The sequence below is a fragment of the Pogona vitticeps genome, chromosome 2 (assembly GCF_051106095.1).
Source record: "Pogona vitticeps strain Pit_001003342236 chromosome 2, PviZW2.1, whole genome shotgun sequence".
Lineage (NCBI taxonomy): Eukaryota > Metazoa > Chordata > Lepidosauria > Squamata > Agamidae > Pogona > Pogona vitticeps.
Genome location: NC_135784.1, coordinates 281,168,855 through 281,187,985, shown reverse-complemented (window position 1 = coordinate 281,187,985; position 19,131 = coordinate 281,168,855). Strand labels below are relative to the sequence as shown.

Here is a 19,131-nt window from a genome sequence, read left to right as displayed (position 1 = left end):
AAACCAGGTCGAGTGTGTGGCCGCCCACGTGGGTGGGGCCGATGACATGTTGGGACATGTTCAAGAAGGCCATGGTCTCCAAGAACTCAAGAGCTGGTCCGGAAGTCTCTGCCTCCGCATGCACATTGAAGTCCCCCAAAACCAGCAGCTTCGGGGAGACCAGTAGTGCCGCAGAGACAAAGTCCACCAGCTCTGGTAGGGAAATGGCTGGGTCGCGGGGAGCACGGTAGCCCAGCAAGATCCCAATACCGTCCCTAGCCCCAATCGACACGTGGAGGGCCTCCAGACCTGGTTTTACCACCGAGGAGCGCCTAGTAACCTCCAAGATGGATTTGTGAACAATGGCGACTCCCCCCCCCCTGTCCTTCCAGTCTACCCTGGTGTTGGACAGCATAACCGGGCGGACAGATGAGTGCTAAGGGGGGACCCCCCTCTCCGCCGATCCATGTTTCGGTTATGCATGCCAGGTCTGCATCCTCCTCCAGGATAAGATCGTAAATCACCTGGGCCTTATTGGATACAGACCTGGCATTCAACAACACCAGGCGAAGAGTAGAAGGATGACTGAACTGGCTGCTTCGATACTGAGGGTTGGTCCCAGTCTCAGAACAACGGACAGCCTTCAGACATCTGTCCGTCGTTCTTCTTACACGAGTAGGGACCAGGCCAAAGCCATATCTACCTCTACCCGTGATCACAGAAATATTTTGGGGCCCCTCGCTGGGAGGGCAGGCCTTCCATTCCATCGAAGGGAGGGGGGAGGGAAGGAGGAAAAAGGGGAGGGAAAAAGGGCAGGAAATAGAAAGAGACAGGAGAAAATAATAAGCAAAATTAACTTAATACAAGTGAATCAATTAAACAAAAAGGGAAAAAATAATAATAAAACACATAAATATTAACCATATACAATAAGCTAGTGCATATAAATAATAAACATAAAATAAACAAGCGTAAATTAAATACAATTGATCAGAATATTGAAGTAAAAAAGAAAAGTAAATAAATAAGTAAAAATAAGAGAACCAGACTAATTACCCCCCACCCGGCGCCCAGAGCACATTGCATGCATTCACCTTATTTTTTCAGAATCCCTCACCTACACACAATCTGCCTTTTGCTCTTAATACTTGTGACTCCAGTGACATGTTTTATTCCTCCAATCAAGTAGTTGTGACAGAAGATAACCCTGCAGCACACATACATTCAGGAGGCTGGAAGAAAATGCAGGACCTCCTAAATTCATTGCAGGCAACAGAAGAATCGTGCAAATTTTCTTGAGCTGAATTTTCTCTTCCTTTCTCTTTTAAGACTACTACAGCTGACCAGTTGCTTGAGTTTTTTAAACAAGTTGGAGAAGTCAAGTTTGTGCGGATGGCAGGTGATGAGACTCAACCAACACGCTTTGCTTTTGTGGAATTTGCTGATCAAAACTCAGTACCTCGAGCCCTTGCCTTTAATGGAGTTGTATTTGGAGACAGACCGTTGAAGTAAGAAATTACGCAAATCCTGTAAAATTAGATTAATTTGACAAATAAATTGAATGTAATTGTAGCCTTGTGCTGTGGAATTCTGCAGTTTGGTCTGTCCTCGAGAAGCTATTGCTTGGTATATTGATATTAGTACCTGTTAAGTGTAAACTTGGTTAGAACACCTTTGCTTTTACTCTAGCTAAAATCAATGATTTTGAAGGTTTCACTTCTTAACTTTTGGGGTAAGATGTGCAATAGTGAAGGGTTTCCCTGCTAAAGTTGTATCTAAATGGTGCTAACAGCAGAACTAGTAGTTAATCAAGCTTGTTAATTTTTTTTACATTAGCTATTTTTATGGTAGAAATATTTAATGTAAATTTACTACATAAATTTCAGTGAATATGGGACTTTGGCATGTAAAAAGAAATAAGTAAGATTTGTAAAAATTGGATAAGGATAACCTACAGATGTAAAATGGAGTCAGCAGGCCTCTCCTTACTGCTGCATAGTAACATATTAAAAATAATAGTAAGTAGGTGAAAGGATATAAAGTGGAAAGGTTTCCAGCAAAGGTCCCCAGTGAACATTAAGGGCCATCATGAGGCACAGTTTTTAATCATTCCTGACCTGCAAATGTAGGGTTCGAGGGTTTAGTCTTGAGTCAGCTGTGGACTGATGGTATATGTTGGCTACCACTTAATTCTGCATTGAGCTGCATAGTAAATAATAGATGCAGTGCTTTAGTGCGAGTTCTTGCATACATCCACTGACATATAGACTGAATCAATCTGCTTATTTAATTTAGAATAAATCACTCCAATAATGCAATAGTGAAGCCTCCTGAAATGACTCCACAGGCTGCTGCTAAGGAATTAGAAGAAGTGATGAAGAGAGTGCGAGAAGCCCAGTCTTTTATATCTGCTGCTATTGAGCCAGGTATGTTATTATATGCACTGCAAGAAAGTATTTGCACTGCTGTGAATCCTGGTGTGTCATTAGGATATACTTTTTAAAAAAAAAGTTTAATGGAATAGGGTAGCAACAGCCATTTAATAGAATCTTCTGGGACCTGTAAATGGTGATTTCATCACTGGGTGGTTTTAGTATTTGACAGCCAAAATGGTGCTGCCCACCATTAAGTAAGTGTCAGAGGGCTGTGAACAGAGACCTTTTAATATTCATTAAATATTTTGGGGAGTTTTTTTCCCTAGCCCCTTTCTCTTGTTGGCCCCTTCTTCAGTCACTTCCCTTCCTCTGCCATTGCCTCTCTCAGGCTTCAATCTTTTTCATTTTTCCCCTCTTCATACTTATCTTTCTAGTAGCTCATTGTGTTTCCTTTTATTTTTCCTCCCTTGTCTCTGAGCCCTCGTTGCATTTGGGTTTGCATCCTCGTTCTCCCATGTTTGAATGTAACATTGTTGGTTCTACAATATCACGGGGCAAGTTAAAGTATTCTCCATATCCCTTTCTTAAATCTCCAGACAGAACATAACAGTTAGTTAAATGGTTTTGTGTAGTATCTGAACACATAGTGATAAGGGACTGATAACACAAAAAGTTTGTGAATATTCTGGCAGCTTCAGTGAACATGGGAGAGATGGACAAAAGTCTGGATTAATGTCCAGCATAGTCCAACAACTGTAGATTGCATCCACTTTATAGCAGCCACTCCGAAGTAAGATAGTTTTTTGAACTGGGAACATTACATCCGAACTTAACATCTGTCTCAATTCCTCCTCTTCACAGAAGGTGGTGTAATATTCACAAATATTCAGTGATACTGTTAGTCACTTAGCAGTTTCCAAAGAGGACTCAGAGACAAGATTAAATTATTATGTGCAGTTGTCCTAGCTTATAAAGAAACAGATACTTCTGAATCTTAGATTTCTTAGTTTTCTTGATTTAAATGGTGCTTTTAAAGCAAAAGGGAACATTCAGATTTAGAAATTAGTTAACTGCATAAGGTGACCGTCTTCTAGTTCCTAGGTTCCCAACCTTTGTTACTCGGATGTTTTTGAACTGCAACTCCCAGAAACCCCAGCCAGCACAGTTGGTGGTGAAGGCTTCTGGGAGTTGCAGTCCACAACTCCAGAGTAAGCCAAGGTTGAGAACCAGTGTTCTAGTTGATGTTTTTTTCTTGATTTGGACAGTTAGAAATTACTGTATCAATCTAAACTAGAGTTAATCTAAAAACAGTGACTTTAAATACAGATTTTGGAAAGAACTGAAGACGACTAACAGAGTACATCCATCTGTTGCTTCGTGTAGTAACCAGTTGCATTCTGCATGTTGGAATATATCTTCCTGCACATGGTTCTGGAATTGCTTATTCCAGTTCAGGCCAAGTCCACTGTCTAACTTTCTAGATGTGCAAGAATAAATTATGTCAGTAATGAAAGTGCTCTCACAATAAAATAGTGTTAAGTGTGTGCATTTCTGCATAGTTTTTCAGAATACTATGTTGGAATTTGTGTGTTTTCTTTCTGAAGTCAGTATTGCCAAACATGTTTTAAATTTGTACATTGTGGCAGCAACATAAATCCCATTCCTTATTTAGCTAGCTGTTTATAATTATCTGGTTTATGTGTACTGCTGCAGGATGGCTGCACTCAACGAATATATGCAATGACTTTCTTGGATGTTTCTGAAGGATTTTTGCAAAGAAGGAAGATGTGCAGAGAGTAGGCCCCTTGCAATATATGTGGTACATTCTACTTGTGCCAGATTGTTAGCTGGGATCTTTAAATGTTCTGAGCTTACACTGCAAAGTCGTTTTTTCTCTCAGAGTCTGGAAAGAGCATTGAAAGGAAAGGTGGTCGATCGCGCTCCCATTCACGTTCAGAGTCCAGATCTAGTTCAAAATCTCGAAGGAAAAGATCACTCTCGAAACGCAGGTAATGGTCTCAATATGTAAAATTTCTTGAAAGTAATGTTTGAGCTGTCTTTCCCTTTTGTGTCATAAATCATAGTTTGTTAGGTGGAGTTCGTTGTTGCTTTCAACTATCATTCTTAGAGGAATAGAATGAACAACTTTTAAAATTTGATCTTGAATTTCTTATTTCTGAAAACTAAATGTCAGTCAACTGATTGTCAAAAAGTAAAGGCAGCTAAAACTTGGGTCCTTGAATCTACTTGCCTCCCCTGCAGCAAGTGTCCTTGCTTGGCTATGCCCCCACATTTTCAACAAAAGTAATTTTTTGGAAACCTTTTTCCTTTCCTCTTTGGGTGTCCAGTTGTGTGTTTGTGTATTTTCCAGCCAGTGAGGCTTTGGTGTTGCTATTTTTTTTTTATTTTTATTTTTTTGCAATACTGCTGGTTTCTTCAGAACATCCCCACCAGCAGCAGGACAGGAGTTCATCCTGTGTCAGGACACATGGATTTCACCTTCGTGGGAGTTAAAACATAAGTGTTGCTGCTCTTTCTGGAAGAGGCCGGTTTATAGGATAGAAACCATCTGTTTCATTTCATGGAAAATGAGACAGAAAGAGGATGTGATTTCACTGTTGTAAATTTTATTTTCGAGTTCTGTATTTTATACAATGTTTCTGAAGCATCCAAAGATATGGGTTATTATCTGTGAAAGCTTAGTGTCAGATAAAACTTGTTAGTCCTTAAAGTGTCACAATAGTGCTTGTTGGTTATGCAGCAACAGACTTATAGAAAGTTTCTGTGATGCCTCACTGCAGCTGCCTCCTGTAGAAATCTAATGGGAATGAAAATGTGTTGTTTCCTGTTCTGTTTGACTTCTGTGAGAGACAGCAGGAGGTGAGGGTACCTTGTAAAAAAAAAGTCGAATTCATATGTGTAAAACTACTTTTCCTTTCTAATGAGAAGGGAAAAAGGAAAACTGAACTCTAGCAACCAGATTTGGCTTTTTGAGAAAGTACTGGCTGTTGCTGCTGCTTTCCAATGGAAAGAGAGAAATTATATCTTCTTTTCTCCACAGCAGGGCACAGTTGCTTTCTTGCTTCCCATGAGATCTCTGTTGCAAGCAGCAGCAGCACATTTTTGTTGCCTACTGCAGAATTCCAACTGGCAAGTCAAAAACACTTCTAATTTTTCTGTATTCTAAAATAAAAGGAAGTTTCAGTCCCACCATGTCAGGCTTTTGCACCAATGTATTGTCCCTTGGACAAATACTCATCACCTTATTTGCACATGCAGCAGGACTCATGCAGTGGTACAGCTATGTGTCGATGCTTTTGGGCCTCCTTGCTTACTTCTGATTCTGATGAAAAAAAAAATATTCTGAGAGGTAGAACTCAAATTTCACAGTTCCTAAACTACTGTGCTGCTTCCCCTTAACTTCCCTGAGTATGTTTTGGATTGCATTTCCCATCATCAAAGAACTGGTCCACTAGCTGGAGTTGATGGGAGTTGTAGGCAAGAATGCCTGGAAGCCACCAAGTTTGGAGAATCTGTATTAGTTCATTGTTTGTACTAGGGTTCCTGGCCTGGTTTTCTCACACAATCCACCTTTGCAAAACAGGGCTTTTATTTTCTGTTTATGAAGCCCGACTTAATTACCATGCTGAGCAATGTATCTGCAAAGGTGAGTGACAAATTGGAATACCACAGTGGATTGTGTATGTAGGTGTGTGATTTTTAAATTATATCTGACTGGAGGTGCAGAGATGTTTTTGTACACTTTTCTCACTCTTTTTCTGCTTATGATGGTTCCTTTCAATGAAGAATAGCAGCTTTGGTTAAAGCTGGTACATTCTTTTATTTACCTTTGATTTGTATAGATCAAAATGTTTAGGAAGTTTATGAAAAATGGAAATGAAGGTGAAGTATTTGAAAAAAATGGATAGTAATTCATGAAAACTCATACTGAAAAATACATTTGTTAGCCTTAAAAGTGCTACGGGGTTTTTTTTTGTTTTTCTGTTATATTTGTTTTTGATTATACAAGATTACCGTATTTTCCCTGTATAAAATGACACTTTTTCCTAAAATAATTAGAGCGTTGTTTTATACACGGAAGGAAGCAGTCTGGCACCTCTTCCTGCTGCCACGCTGCCCAGTTGCCTCTTCCAGAGCTCACGGCTTGTTCCCTCTGGTGGCCCCGAGGCGGCAGCAGCAGGAGGCAGAGGCGAAGGAGTATTCACACGCATTCGGGCACCTCTTGCTGCTGCCTTCCCCGCCCGCCTGCTTACCTCTTCCAGTGTGACTGCCGACTGCCAGGGCTCACCTCCAGCTCACATCGCCTGCCTTGTCCCCTCCGGTGGTGGAGGCAAAAGGAGGCAGAGGCGGAGGCAAGCATTTGTGTGCTCTCGGGCACCTCTTCCTGCTGCCGCCGCCAGATCACCTCCTCCCACAATCTCCTTAGGGCAGGGGACAAGACAGCGATGTGAGCTGGAGGTGAGCTCCGGCAGTCACACTGGAGGAGGTAATCGGGCAGGCAATGGAGACAGCAACAGGAGATGGAGGTGGAGGAGCAGTTGCCCATTAACTGCTTATTCGCCTCCATCAAGGATCAAAATTAGGGGGTTATTTTATACATTGGGGGGTCGTATACACTGTAAAATACGATAACTAACTACATGCCTAATAAAGGAAATGTGATATATATCTCAGGCATGCAATGCAAATGCATATATGCATGGAAAGAAACATCAAAAGATTCTTGCCCACAGAAAGGTAGAAGGGTTGGGAAGAGAGCCTCATGTAACAGTTGCATCATACATTACTGAATAATGCTATCTTCAGATGGTTTGGAATACATATTTATGTCATTTTGCTACTAGTATGGTTTTGAAACATTTTGTTTTAGCACATGTAACTTTTCGGTGTTATCAGCTTTGTTGCCTTTCTCAAAACAGTATCTTTTAGTTGCTTTTTGTTTAGAACCTGATTTTGAATGTTATACTCCCTATTTTATGACTTTCTGTATAAGTTGTGTGCATCGCAGTGAAATGTACAGTAGTTTAGGTAACAGAGTATAGATAATAGCTGATTTGTAAACAGCCTTAATGAATTTATGTAGTTTGTAAAATTTATCATCCACTCTTGCACATTACAGAAGTAGATCCCGTGACAGATCCCGCTCTAGTCAGAAGGACAGGCGCAGATCCAGAAGTCCAGTCAAAAAACGATCGAAATCTAAAGAACGCCGGAGATCAAGAAGCCGTTCTCATTCTCGGTGAGGTTCATGTGATTCAGCTGTCATGGTCATGCATTGAGACGTTTCCAACAGCATCCTGTTTATGGGATGCCAGGCTACTCTCTTATTCTAGAATTGTGATTGGCTTATGAAGTAAATTTATTTTTCACTCTTTCATAATAACAATTTGCTTTCACCAGTATATCAGGGCAGTTAAACATAACGTCTCCTTTACTATGTTGAGCTACTTCTGTCAGATGGTCTTTTGTCATCTTGCTGCCCATCTTCCCTTTTGAAAGAGACATTTGAGTTTCAAGATACTGTTTCACTTTCCTTTGATGCTTGGTTATATTTTGATGAATGTTGGATGAGTTATATTATTTTTCCCCACAGAGAGAAGAGGAAGGAAAGCAAAGAGCGGATCAGAGAAAAAGAGAAGATTCGTGAGAAAGACAAAGATAAGGAAAGGGAGAAGGATCGGGAGAAGGACAAAGAGAAGACCCGAGACAAAGAGAGAGGCAGAGAAAGAGAGAGAGACAAGGAGAGGATGAAAGATAGGGACAAAGATAGAGTGAAAGATAAGGACAGGGATAGAGAGAAGGACCGAGAAAAGGAAAAAGACAGGGAGAAGGAGAAGGAAAAAAACAAGGAGAAGGTAGAAAAAGATAAGGTAGAGGATTTGGACAAAGAAGGAGAAGGGGGCAAAGAGAGGGAAACAGAGAAGGAGGGAGACAAAGACAAAGATGACAAAGAACAGCCAAAGGAAGAAAAGGAGAAAGAGCAAGAGAAAGAAAGAGAGGGAGAGAAGAACAGTGAAAAAGAAAGACAGAAAGACATAGAGAAGACAAGAGAGAAGGATAAAGATCGGGACCGAGAGAAAGAAAGAGAAAGAGATGAAAAAAAGAAAAAGGAAAAGAGATCGCGGACACCCCCAAGAAGCTACAGTTCTTCAAGACGTTCACGTAGTTCCAGCAGGTTTGTTATGCTTCTGATATTTCTTCTTTTTCCATTAGGTGTTAGATGATATTTGATTAAAAGCATATTCAGAGCAACATAGGAAAAAACTGTGCTGGGCAAATATTCTAGGCCTTTGAACTGACTTTTCATCCCACGCATCCCCAGGATTCCCTTTTAGCAGCAGGCTTGGAATTGGCCAGAAAGTACAATTGGAGGTCAACAGATAACCTTTTCAAGTTTTCATGCACAGACTGGCAATCTCAGAGGCCTGTAGGAATAAAGTTTTTGTATTTGTTTTGGGAGGGGAATTTTATGAGTGGAGACATTGGGAGTCTTTGGGGGCCTCATAATAGCACTGTGGGGGGGGGCACAAAGCCCAAGCATGCAATAAATGGTCTGATTAGTATTGGTTTTTCAGTAGCTTTTGATACCTTTCAAGCATGTTCTTCTTTTGGAGTATCTCTGAGAAGTGAGGTTTGGGAAATTTTTATATCATTATGCTGTTCCTTTGAACTGATTCATTTTTAGAAAGTAGCATTATGGGGGGAATGTTCCCATGGCATTTAAGCTATGTCGTACCACAGGGTTCTTCATGTCCTTCAGTATCCATGGAAAATTGCAGGGGAGTTTACTCACATATCTGTTGTGTGCATGAGTCTGTAGCTATTTGATTTGGTTAACTTTTAGAGTGTTAATAATAATTTATTTCTCTGGTTAACTTTTAGAGTGTTAATAATTTATTTCTCTTCATGCTTTTCCTTATTTTGTAAATTGCTTTGTGATTTTTTTAATAAGGAATAGTGTATAAATTGGATAATTAAAAATGTATTTTATGGAGAAAAAATAGTTGCTTATTGCAAAGTGATACTCCCAAAAGAAAAAAAGTTTCATTTAAACCAGAAAGGCAAGGACTTTCATACTGTAGATCACCACTGTCCCTATAATTTAAAAATTGGGCACATTGATGCACCGTTACTGTACTTTATCTTCTGTCACAAGTAACACTACACTATAATTATGCTAGTTGTTCCACTCACTGTATAAAATGTCAGTGTTGGGGTGAAAGAATTGAAAGAGTACACAGGCTTTGATAGTATCAGCAGCTGAAAAAGAAGAGGTATACAGTGCAAGCCTATCCACATATGCGTAGTTCAGTCCAGTTTATTTATATTTGGGGAACAGAAGTATCAGACTCGATTTTGGTAAGCAGAGTTAATGGAGGTTACTACTTAGGCTTATTTGGGGTGGGTGCTTGGTTTGCATTTTGTTCCACATCCCAGTCATGAAATTACAAATGCCATTGGACTTTACTTATGTTTAATGTATGAATCTTGTAGAGACAGGCGGAAAAGGAAGAGCCAAAGTCCCTCCAAGTCTCCAAGACCATCCAAAACCACAAAAAGGAAATCTTCCCGGTCTCCGTCTCCTAAAAGGCGAGTACATAGCCTTAAGATGCAATATTCCTGAAATGTGCACTCTGCTTCACCTCCCTGTCATCTGGATATTATTATTATTATTATTATTATTATTATTATTATTATTATTATTATTATTATTATTATTATTATTATTATTATTATTATTATTATTATTATTATTATTATTACAGTATTATTACAGTATTATTACAGTATTATTACAGTATTATTTATTGTATTTATACCCCGCCTATCTAGTCATTTCGACCACTCTAGGTGGCTTACAACGTAAAACATAACAAGTTTAAGAAAAATTTATAACAATTAATTAATTAAATGATTTTGTAATGGAAAAAATACAAAATAAATCAAATAAAGAGAAAAAAAGGAAAGAGGACAGGAATTAACTGGAAGGGAAGGCCTGCCTATACATCCACATTTTTAGTTGGTTCTTAAAAGTACCCAGCGAGGGTGCAGCGCAAATCTCTGGAGGTAGGTTATTCCAGAGGCGAGGAGCCACCGCCGAGAAGGCCCGGTTTCTAGTTCTTTCCTTCCGGGCCTCCCTCGGCATCAGGCTCCTCAGCCTCACCTCCTGGCTCACGCGGGTGACATGGGTACAGCTACTTGGGAGTAAGCGTTCCGCCAAGTATCGAGGTCCTAAACCGTTAGGGCTTTATATGTAAGCATTAACACTTTGAAGTCAATGCGGAAACAGATGGGCAGCCAGTGCAGCATGGCCAGAGTAGGAGAGATATGTTGATATTTTATGATATGTTGATAGCTTTTCCATACTGATGTGCTTTTCACTGGTATTAGTAGAAATTGTGGACAAAGTAGAAAAGACAGTACACTTTGATACATTGATTAAAATAATATGAAAAACCATTACACATCTCATTCTGGTCCCTTTTTATTTTATAGCCCTGTTCATTTTTTATTGTGCTGTCTGTTTCCCCTTTGATTTTATTTGCAAGACACTCTAGAATATGTTTGTTGAAGTGTGGTACACAACTCTTTTAAAATGTATCTATATCTCTGTTTTATTTATTGTTGCAATATGTACAATTATATGACATTATGCCAATGAATTGGATTCAGACTTGGGCTTGTTATGCAGAAGGCTTAAATGATTCTTGCCAGTATGTCTTTGACCTTGCGCTGTGCTTTGCTTCTGGGGTACTGCAGAATGGGAAAGAGGGTCTGTAAAAATCTATCCATCCAGCCAAAGGTCTCTGCTTTATTTTTGTTTTCTCTGAGGATGATAGAACTGTGCAGTTTGTGGAATGGAGAAGTCTAGATCTCATCCTATCCATCCTAAAAATCCCTGGATGGGCCACCCTAAGTCAGAAATAACCTGACAGAACATCATTAAATGATTATTGTAACTGGGGAACTGAGACTGGGAGGGTTGGTTGCCTTAAGGTCAGTTAAACCACAACTGCTTTTTTGATAGCCAAGACTACAGAACTATACGCATTTGAGTAAGCTGATAGAATTATGTAGAGATGTATAAATAGTGCTCACATTCTTACACACTTCCCCCTATACTTGTATCTTCCTCTTTCCCTCCTTTTTTTCCTGTCTTCCTAAAATTTATGCTAAAGTAGTTTGGTAGGCTGCATCAATCCACATGGACCTGAGGAATTCAAGCTTAAATTATTCTAACCATATATTTCATTTCAAGAAAAAATCAGTGAATGTATATTATCACATGCTTCAATTGATTATACAGTGAAGGAAGATAACTTGAATAGATATAGATGGCTTTATTGAACTTTTTAATTCATGGAGTGCATAGTGGTTTCATATTTGCATTGGTGTGTGTAAACATAGTCTGACATAGCAACGCTTATATTTCTTGTATATTTATATTTGTTTAGCCATTTCTATTTCCACATTTTCTGTCATGTCTACAGTAGTATTTGTTTTACTCTTTCTTATATCTAGCTTCAATTCACCTTAAGAACCACCATGTTATGCCTTTACCCTGATTAATGATCCCTTAGGTAAAGGTAAAGGTTCCCCTTGACAATTTTTGTCCAGTCGTGTTCGACTCTAGGGGGCGGTGCTCATCCCCGTTTCCAAGCCATAGAGCCAGCGTTTTGTCCGAAGACAATCTTCTGTGGTCACATGGCCAGTGCAACTTAGACACAGAATGCTGTTACCTTTCCACCGAGGTGGTCCCTATTTATCTACTTGCATTTGCATGCTTTCGAACCACTAGGTTGGCGGGAGCTGGGACAAGCGACGGGCACTCACTCCGTCACGTAGATTCGATCTTATAGCTGAAGATCTACAGACCTTACAGCACAGAGGCTTCTGCGTTTTAACTCACAGCGCCACCACATCCCTTAATGATACCTTATTTCAATTTAATACCCTTTCTAATGTATATGATATGTCCCCTTACAATTCCAGAAGTTAGGTGTCAACTTTGAGGGCCACCTTAATATTTTTTCCTTTACATCTTTTCTAAGTAACTCCTCTTTTTTGTCTTTTCCTAATTCTTATTCCTAGCTCTCTAAAAATTCTGTCATCTCTTGTATTTATGTACCTGATCTATCTCCAATAGATCTTCCAGGCTATTTTAAATTAATTCTGCTGATTCCCTCCCCTTAATTTCCCTTAGCACACCTAAGATTCTCCTCAGCTCCAGGGTTAGAATTAAATCTCCTGAATTTTCTCCACTGATTTCCTCCAGCCCTTCCTTTGGTTGGCATCATCCACCACCCGCACATTTCCTTGTTCATTATTTCCTGCCTCCTTTTGAATATAGTCCTTCCTTAGTTGCCCCTTGAATAATTTCACCTCTTCATTATGGGATCTCACTGTTTCTAAAATTGCTTGAAGGGTAGATTTTGTTTCATCCCAAAATTTTCCTTGTTGTAGCATTATGCCCCCAGATGTCAAGTACTTGTACTCCAAGTGAAAGATGTCCAGTAGCTTAAAGCAATCAGTCCAGTTCTATCAATAATTCCTTCAATAATTCCACTTCAATAGATTGATCATCTTTAGGGTTAATTTTGAGTCCAGTCTCAGATGTAAGTTGACAGCCCAGTTCACTCAATGTTTGTATTCATGGCCTGGTATTTTTTTGTAATCCAGCCCAGAGAACAGTCCATTCCAGTACTGTATTGATTCTATCCTGGCCTGTGTTCCAGTCAGCTACAGAACCCAGGATACAGTACATCCAAATGTTTTTATTCGTCCACATAGGTCCACATTAGCCAGATATATATTCAAAGATGAATTATCTTTGTTAGACTTTCCAGGGTTTATTTGTCTATGTTTTAGTCAGTTCTCAGAAAAAGGAAGAAAAAAGAAAGTCAAAACAGATTCCAAGCTTGAGTGTTCGAGGTCATAGTTTTGGACTTTTTGCCAGTGCTGTAGATAGCTGTATATAGTAATAACATAAACAGTTTAACTCCCAGTGTTGATTGGCTAATAATAATTTTAACAGGAAAATTCCTTAAGTTTCTAACGCCAATGTAATACCAAACTTCCTTGCTTGAAGTATAATTAAGTGTTTAATTAGTGTCCAATGTATTTTCTTTGCGTCTCTTTGTGTCTCCTTCCCCCTCTCCAGATCCACCGCTGCTCTGTAAGTGGTGAGGGTAAGAGATGCTTATTTCTGTTAAATGGATTATTTCATCCAGGGATAGTAATAGAGCAGAATAGTTATAATTTTGTATCTCACCCAGGGGCAACAACGATGTTAATTAGCTAATTTATCGCTTCTCTCTTGCTGGCTGCTGACAACTTGCAAGCAAGCTGTTCTATTGCTTGTTTCCACCCACTGGTTGATTGGAGAGTTTCCCGGATCAAATTGGGGGTAACTGCCCCCCCCCATGATCAACAGGTTTCTCCCCCAATTCACCACCTTTTCAGGATCATTTTAACTCCCCGAGAGGTCCCAAACAGGTCAAAATTCAGCCAAGGAGACAGAGCTCCCTATTCCTGCTGCTGTCTCATCGCAGCATCAAGCCGGAAGTCTAATGTCGCCTTTTTTATTGTTCACATCCTGCCACTGATGGATCCACTGTCTGCCCATTGGTCAGATCCTCCTGTCAGGAATATGTTTATTGGCCTCCTTGCACCCCTCTTCCTGTGACTGCAGGACCCTGTGTGCACAGTGAATGCATGAAGAGGGAACATGTGTTGCCTATACATTACTATCATAATTCTAACTGTAATTCTTATTCTCAAAACAGAAACAAGAAAGACAAAAAGACAGAGAAGGACAGAGACTTGAGTAATGATAGGAGAGAGAGGGAGAGATCTACCTCCAAGAAAAAGAGCAGCAAAGACAAAGATGTTAAAGAGAAGTCTGATAAAACCACCACTTTGAAGGTGAGTCACTTTAAACAAGAAAACAAATATGCAGAAGTGGGGTGGGGAAATGTGTCTTATCCTTTGTGTTTCATTGAGTGCTGGGTACCTCATATGTTTCCTTCCAGGAGGGATAAATACATGGTACTGTTTACCACCGAACAGTTTGAAACACTTAACAGCTCTCAGAGCATCTTAGTCACCACAGGCAGGGAGATAATTCTGAAGGGCATGTAAATTTCAGTCAAGATCATTAATTCTATTTAATGGCCTGAAACATACAGCAAAATGAAGCTGGATTGAATCAGGTTGGTATTGGACCAGAGTGTCTGGTCACAGTAACCTGCATGCATTGTCAGCTCTTGAAAAACAGCAGGTCAGAGTGTAGTTCTTAAAGGTCTGTCTTCCAAAAAATCTTGGAAGGGGTCAGAACTAGAATGTAGGTGGGCTCTGTAGCTGACATATTTTGAAATGCCTGCCAAAATAACCAGGTCTTAAAATTCCCAATGAAGGGATCATGCAGATAACAGATGGTAACTGATTCCATAGCCTCTCCGTTTTTTTCCCCTTGCATCTCTGTAGCCTTTCTCAGCAGGTTATGTTTCTGAGTAGACAGAAAAGATTGTGCTCAGAATAGGACAGAGGAAAAAGTGCATGCAGACGTTCTTTGGAAGTGAAGGCAATGTTCCCTCTTACTTTTCCCATCACTGAGTGGAACTTTAATTCTTTGAGCAAAAATATTTTAAATTCAAATCTACTGTGCAATATTCAAACTTTCATGCAGCTCATCCAGCACATGTTTTCATTAAAAAGTACTTTTGTGTTGAGTATTTTATTAAAATTTTAAATAAATTACAAGCTTAAGTCTGCACTGTTTCAACATATATTTTCTACTGAGAATTAAAGAACTTTTAAAAATCAGTACTACCAGTAGTACAATTTTTAAAGCAAAACTAACACAAATTAAATAATTAAATAGGTTATCATTACAAATAACAGACTGAAGTTTTTATAAAGTAATAGAGTAGTTTTGTAGTGTTTTTTTTTTTTCACGTGATCCAATCCAAATTCAAAATCGTTTGTATTTGCAATAGAATGGGGATCTAAAGATTCATATTCTTTTAACTCGTCATCTGAAAACCTCTCATCTAAGTGAAAGCACATATTTTCAATAAATGCCATAATTGGTCTGGTATCCACATACAAATGAGAAGCAAGTAGCTCTTTCCCCATTTCACTCCAATTAACAATACAATGGGGTCTTGACTTGAGAACTTAATCCGTATTGGAAGGCGGTTCTCAAGTCAAAAAGTCTGTCTCCATTGACCTACAGTGCATTGAAAACCGATTAATCCCCTAACAGGCCGTTTTTGTTCCATTTTGGTTTTTTTCTGGTCTGTAAGTCAAATCTCAGTCTGCAAGTGAAACCTAAATTTTGCGGCCAGAGAAGTCTGTAACTCAAAAAGTCTGTAAGTCAAGCCGTCTGTAAGTCAAGGGTCCACTGTATCACCAAGCTATTGTAATCATAATTTGTTTATTTTTGCTTTGGCATAGTGCAGTGCTTCTACAGTTTCCCCCCGAAAATAAGAAAGGGTCTTATATTAATTTTTGCTCCAAAAACACATTAGGGCTTATTTTCAGGGGATGTTTTATTTTTTTTTCATGTACAACAATCTACATTTATTCAAAAACAGTCATGTCATCTTCTGGTTGCTGCACAGTGGTGGAGGGTGAGGTTTCACTGCACTGAGGCTTATTTTTGTAGTAGGGCTTATGTTATGAGCATCTTGAAAAATCATACTAGGGCTTATTTTCAGGTTAGGACTTATTTTCTGGGAAACGGTACTGTGTTCAAACATGTTTTCTATAGGTATTTGCAGAGTGACACGAAGTCATCTAAAAGCTCATCAAGAATACTTAGTGTAATTATATAGTGTGGATCAATCAGAATCTTGAGACAGTACTTACTGAGTCATTGCACTCACTTGCTCTTCACAGTATAGCACTAATACATTATACCGTATTTTTATGTGTACGAGGCGCTACTTTTTCCTAAAATCATTACACTTGTAATGATCCCCTGTCCTTTTTCATGTATCTATCCTCAAGAACATAATAGTTGTCATTACCTAAAATTATGTCATGTGCCTAGCTAAATGTGAACCTTACCAGTATTTCTGCTTCACACATTTTTCTGACTGAACATTCCTTTTATATCTTTATTTTGTTTAAAAACTTAGGATAAAGATCTAAGTAGAGAGAATCCAAGTTCTGAACTTGACAAAACAGAAGAGGAGAATACAGCCGCTGTGGAAGAAGATCGATTACAGCACAATGGGAACTGTCAACCGAATGAAGAAAACATCTCAGTTAAGACAGAAGAAGTGTAGAGTACTGAAAGGACATCTTGCCCAGCTGTGGAAAGAAGTGCAAAGATTTGTTTCCTGTCCTTGAAGTTCATCTAAAGAGGATAAAAATCACCAAACAATCAATTGGACATGTTATATTGTGTTGGCAGCTCTTCCAGTTCTTGGAGAGGTTTGGTCATCTTGAAGACAAGAAATAGAACTGACTAATATGATAGGCTATGTGAAAAGCCAACAGCTTCAGCTCTGATTGTTCAAAGAAATCTGTGCATTTCTATGATGACAAGATTGGCCAATAGCTGTTACAAATATGTGGATATCTACAACCCAGAAGAATTGCTGGGGTTGCATTGAAAGTTCTTAAAATATTAGTAGTTTAATGAATTTCTGTTCTGCTTTATGGGTTTTCAAAATTAAAATTAATGTGATATGTTTTGATGATGTGCTTAAAAATGGTGCAGAAATAAACATGCTTCCCTTGTTGTTGTAAATGACAGTGATGAAAACTTTTAGCCTAACACAGTTTTACAGTTGTTGTGTTTATGCCTACAGAGGCAAGTGAAGATTCTTCCTTTGTTGCTTGTAACTTTCTTACTATATTTTTAAGTATTTTGCTTAAAATAAGTCTAAGATCTTTCTCTTACTAGTAGTTGATGAATGCATGCTAATGTTCTGATTCTAGAAAGAACAGCCATGTTTATACTGGATTTCCGTTCTGCCAACTATAAGCACATCTATGTATTAAATTCCAAGCTGGCTTGTTTTTAATTATTTTGCAATGTGCCCAGTTAATACTGTCCAAATGAGGACAGATACCGTGAGAATAATAAATATTTTGCTTTTGAAATGGGATGTGAGAGCACAAGCTGACGGCTTTAGTGCCTTCTTTGAAACACAAATATTGACTTTAATGGTTTTTAATTTCCTTGTTTGTGAATATTGGGCTTCTGGATCATTCTGTCACACCAGTAAGCAAGCATTTTAAAGACCTGTTGGCCTTATCACTCCTGAAAGTCTCTAAATTAAAAAAACAACAACCTCATCCTAAAATCTCAGTTCTAAGGCCTTCGTATGGTAGGTGTGATTCAGTCTTCAATCCAGTTAGTCCCCAGATTAGTGCACCATATGGTATGTCACTGGAGCTCTTCTAATTAATAACACTTAATTGGGCTGTGGATTGGGCTGAATAGCTAACACTGAAATCAGAAGTGCCCTTTTGAACATCCCAAGGAGTTTATTTTTAAAACCAATTACATAACAGCACAGGAATGCAGCAGATGACAAAAGCAACTCTTCTCTGCACTCTTTTTTGCATTGTAAGACTGGCAGTAGAAGCTCACACAAAACATGATTATACTGAAGTAAAAATAGATTTGAACATGAAACAATCAAAATGCCTTACCTCACGGGAAAGAGATTTGGAAAAGCCAAATAAGCAAGTATTAGCTTTCAGTTTGTGTTCTCGAAGTTGCAGCTAACAGACATATAAACATAGCACATGGAAAACATTACATCACATATAAGGTATTAAGTCCATTGATTGTGATACTGATTTAATAGCCCATTAGGTTCTTGTTTTAGCCGAAAGGCTTTTTTCCTCTTTGGCCTCTGTGTACATGAAAAGTATAGTGAATGCTTTACCATGTAAAGTACAGACAGTAATATTTGTGAAGTTTAAGCCACATGCAGGTGGCTGGGAAACAGCATATTCTCATAATAAAATAATGACAAATCTCACGCTTCTTAAAGGACTGTGAATGACTATTGGAACAGCAGCTATCATATTTATGATGTGTACGTAGCATAGAGTAAATATTGTATACTTGTTATCTTTGGTACCATCACTAATAAAAATATTTTAGAGGGAAGAAACTTTTTATCCAGTTCTTGCAGGAAAGTTTGAAGGTTGTTTATTATTGTTTCTTTAGCAGAGTTGGTAACTTCATGATATATAGATACGGGTTGTACTGATGCATAGCGAAGCAGGTAAAGATATATGGAATACTTAGGTTGTGGGTAGAATTTAGAAAAATGGGAAATTAGCTGTAGTCCTGCTGTACTGTATTCTCGAAAATCAGAAATAAGTTACAGTATTGCTTTTACTTTGCTCTTTTGCTAAGAGATTTGTGCTCAAGTATTGAGTGATTTTCAGAAGATGGTATTGTTGGTTTTATTGCTACTTTACTGTCATGTACAAAATATTGTGAGAATTTGCTTGTAAATTCTTCCTAAATTGTTAGGCAAATCCTTTTGGAGGTGAATTGCTTTTGTATGTTGCACTAGAATTGCATGGGGTCAGTGGAGATTTGATGAGTCAGCTCCTGTGTAAATTCCATTCATTCAAAAGGGTCTACTCTGCAACTTATTTTAGAATAATGAATACCCACTGATTCAGTGGGTCTACTCTGGTACAATTTACACTAAGCAACAGGAATTTGAGCATTGAGATCTTCTGCATGGTTCCATGGTTGATTTCCATACCAATA

At 38.7% G+C, this 19,131-nt stretch overlaps 1 protein-coding gene across 3 annotated transcripts in view; it reads left to right on the top strand.

Annotated features, from left to right (window-relative positions):
- The window catches only part of SREK1 (splicing regulatory glutamic acid and lysine rich protein 1), a 41,938-nt gene extending 24,428 nt beyond the window's left edge, over window positions 1-17,510 (top strand). For all 3 annotated transcript variants that reach the window (XM_020783699.3, XM_078384544.1, XM_078384545.1), the window contains 8 exons: window positions 1,309-1,487; window positions 2,275-2,405; window positions 4,255-4,363; window positions 7,495-7,614; window positions 7,969-8,550; window positions 9,870-9,965; window positions 14,162-14,300; window positions 16,520-17,510. In XM_020783699.3, coding sequence (XP_020639358.3) covers window positions 1,309-1,487; window positions 2,275-2,405; window positions 4,255-4,363; window positions 7,495-7,614; window positions 7,969-8,550; window positions 9,870-9,965; window positions 14,162-14,300; window positions 16,520-16,669 — 1,506 coding nt within the window. In that variant the 3' untranslated portion in view covers window positions 16,670-17,510. The remainder of the gene's footprint in view (window positions 1-1,308; window positions 1,488-2,274; window positions 2,406-4,254; window positions 4,364-7,494; window positions 7,615-7,968; window positions 8,551-9,869; window positions 9,966-14,161; window positions 14,301-16,519) is intronic.
- Window positions 17,511-19,131: the final 1,621 nt, after the last annotated feature.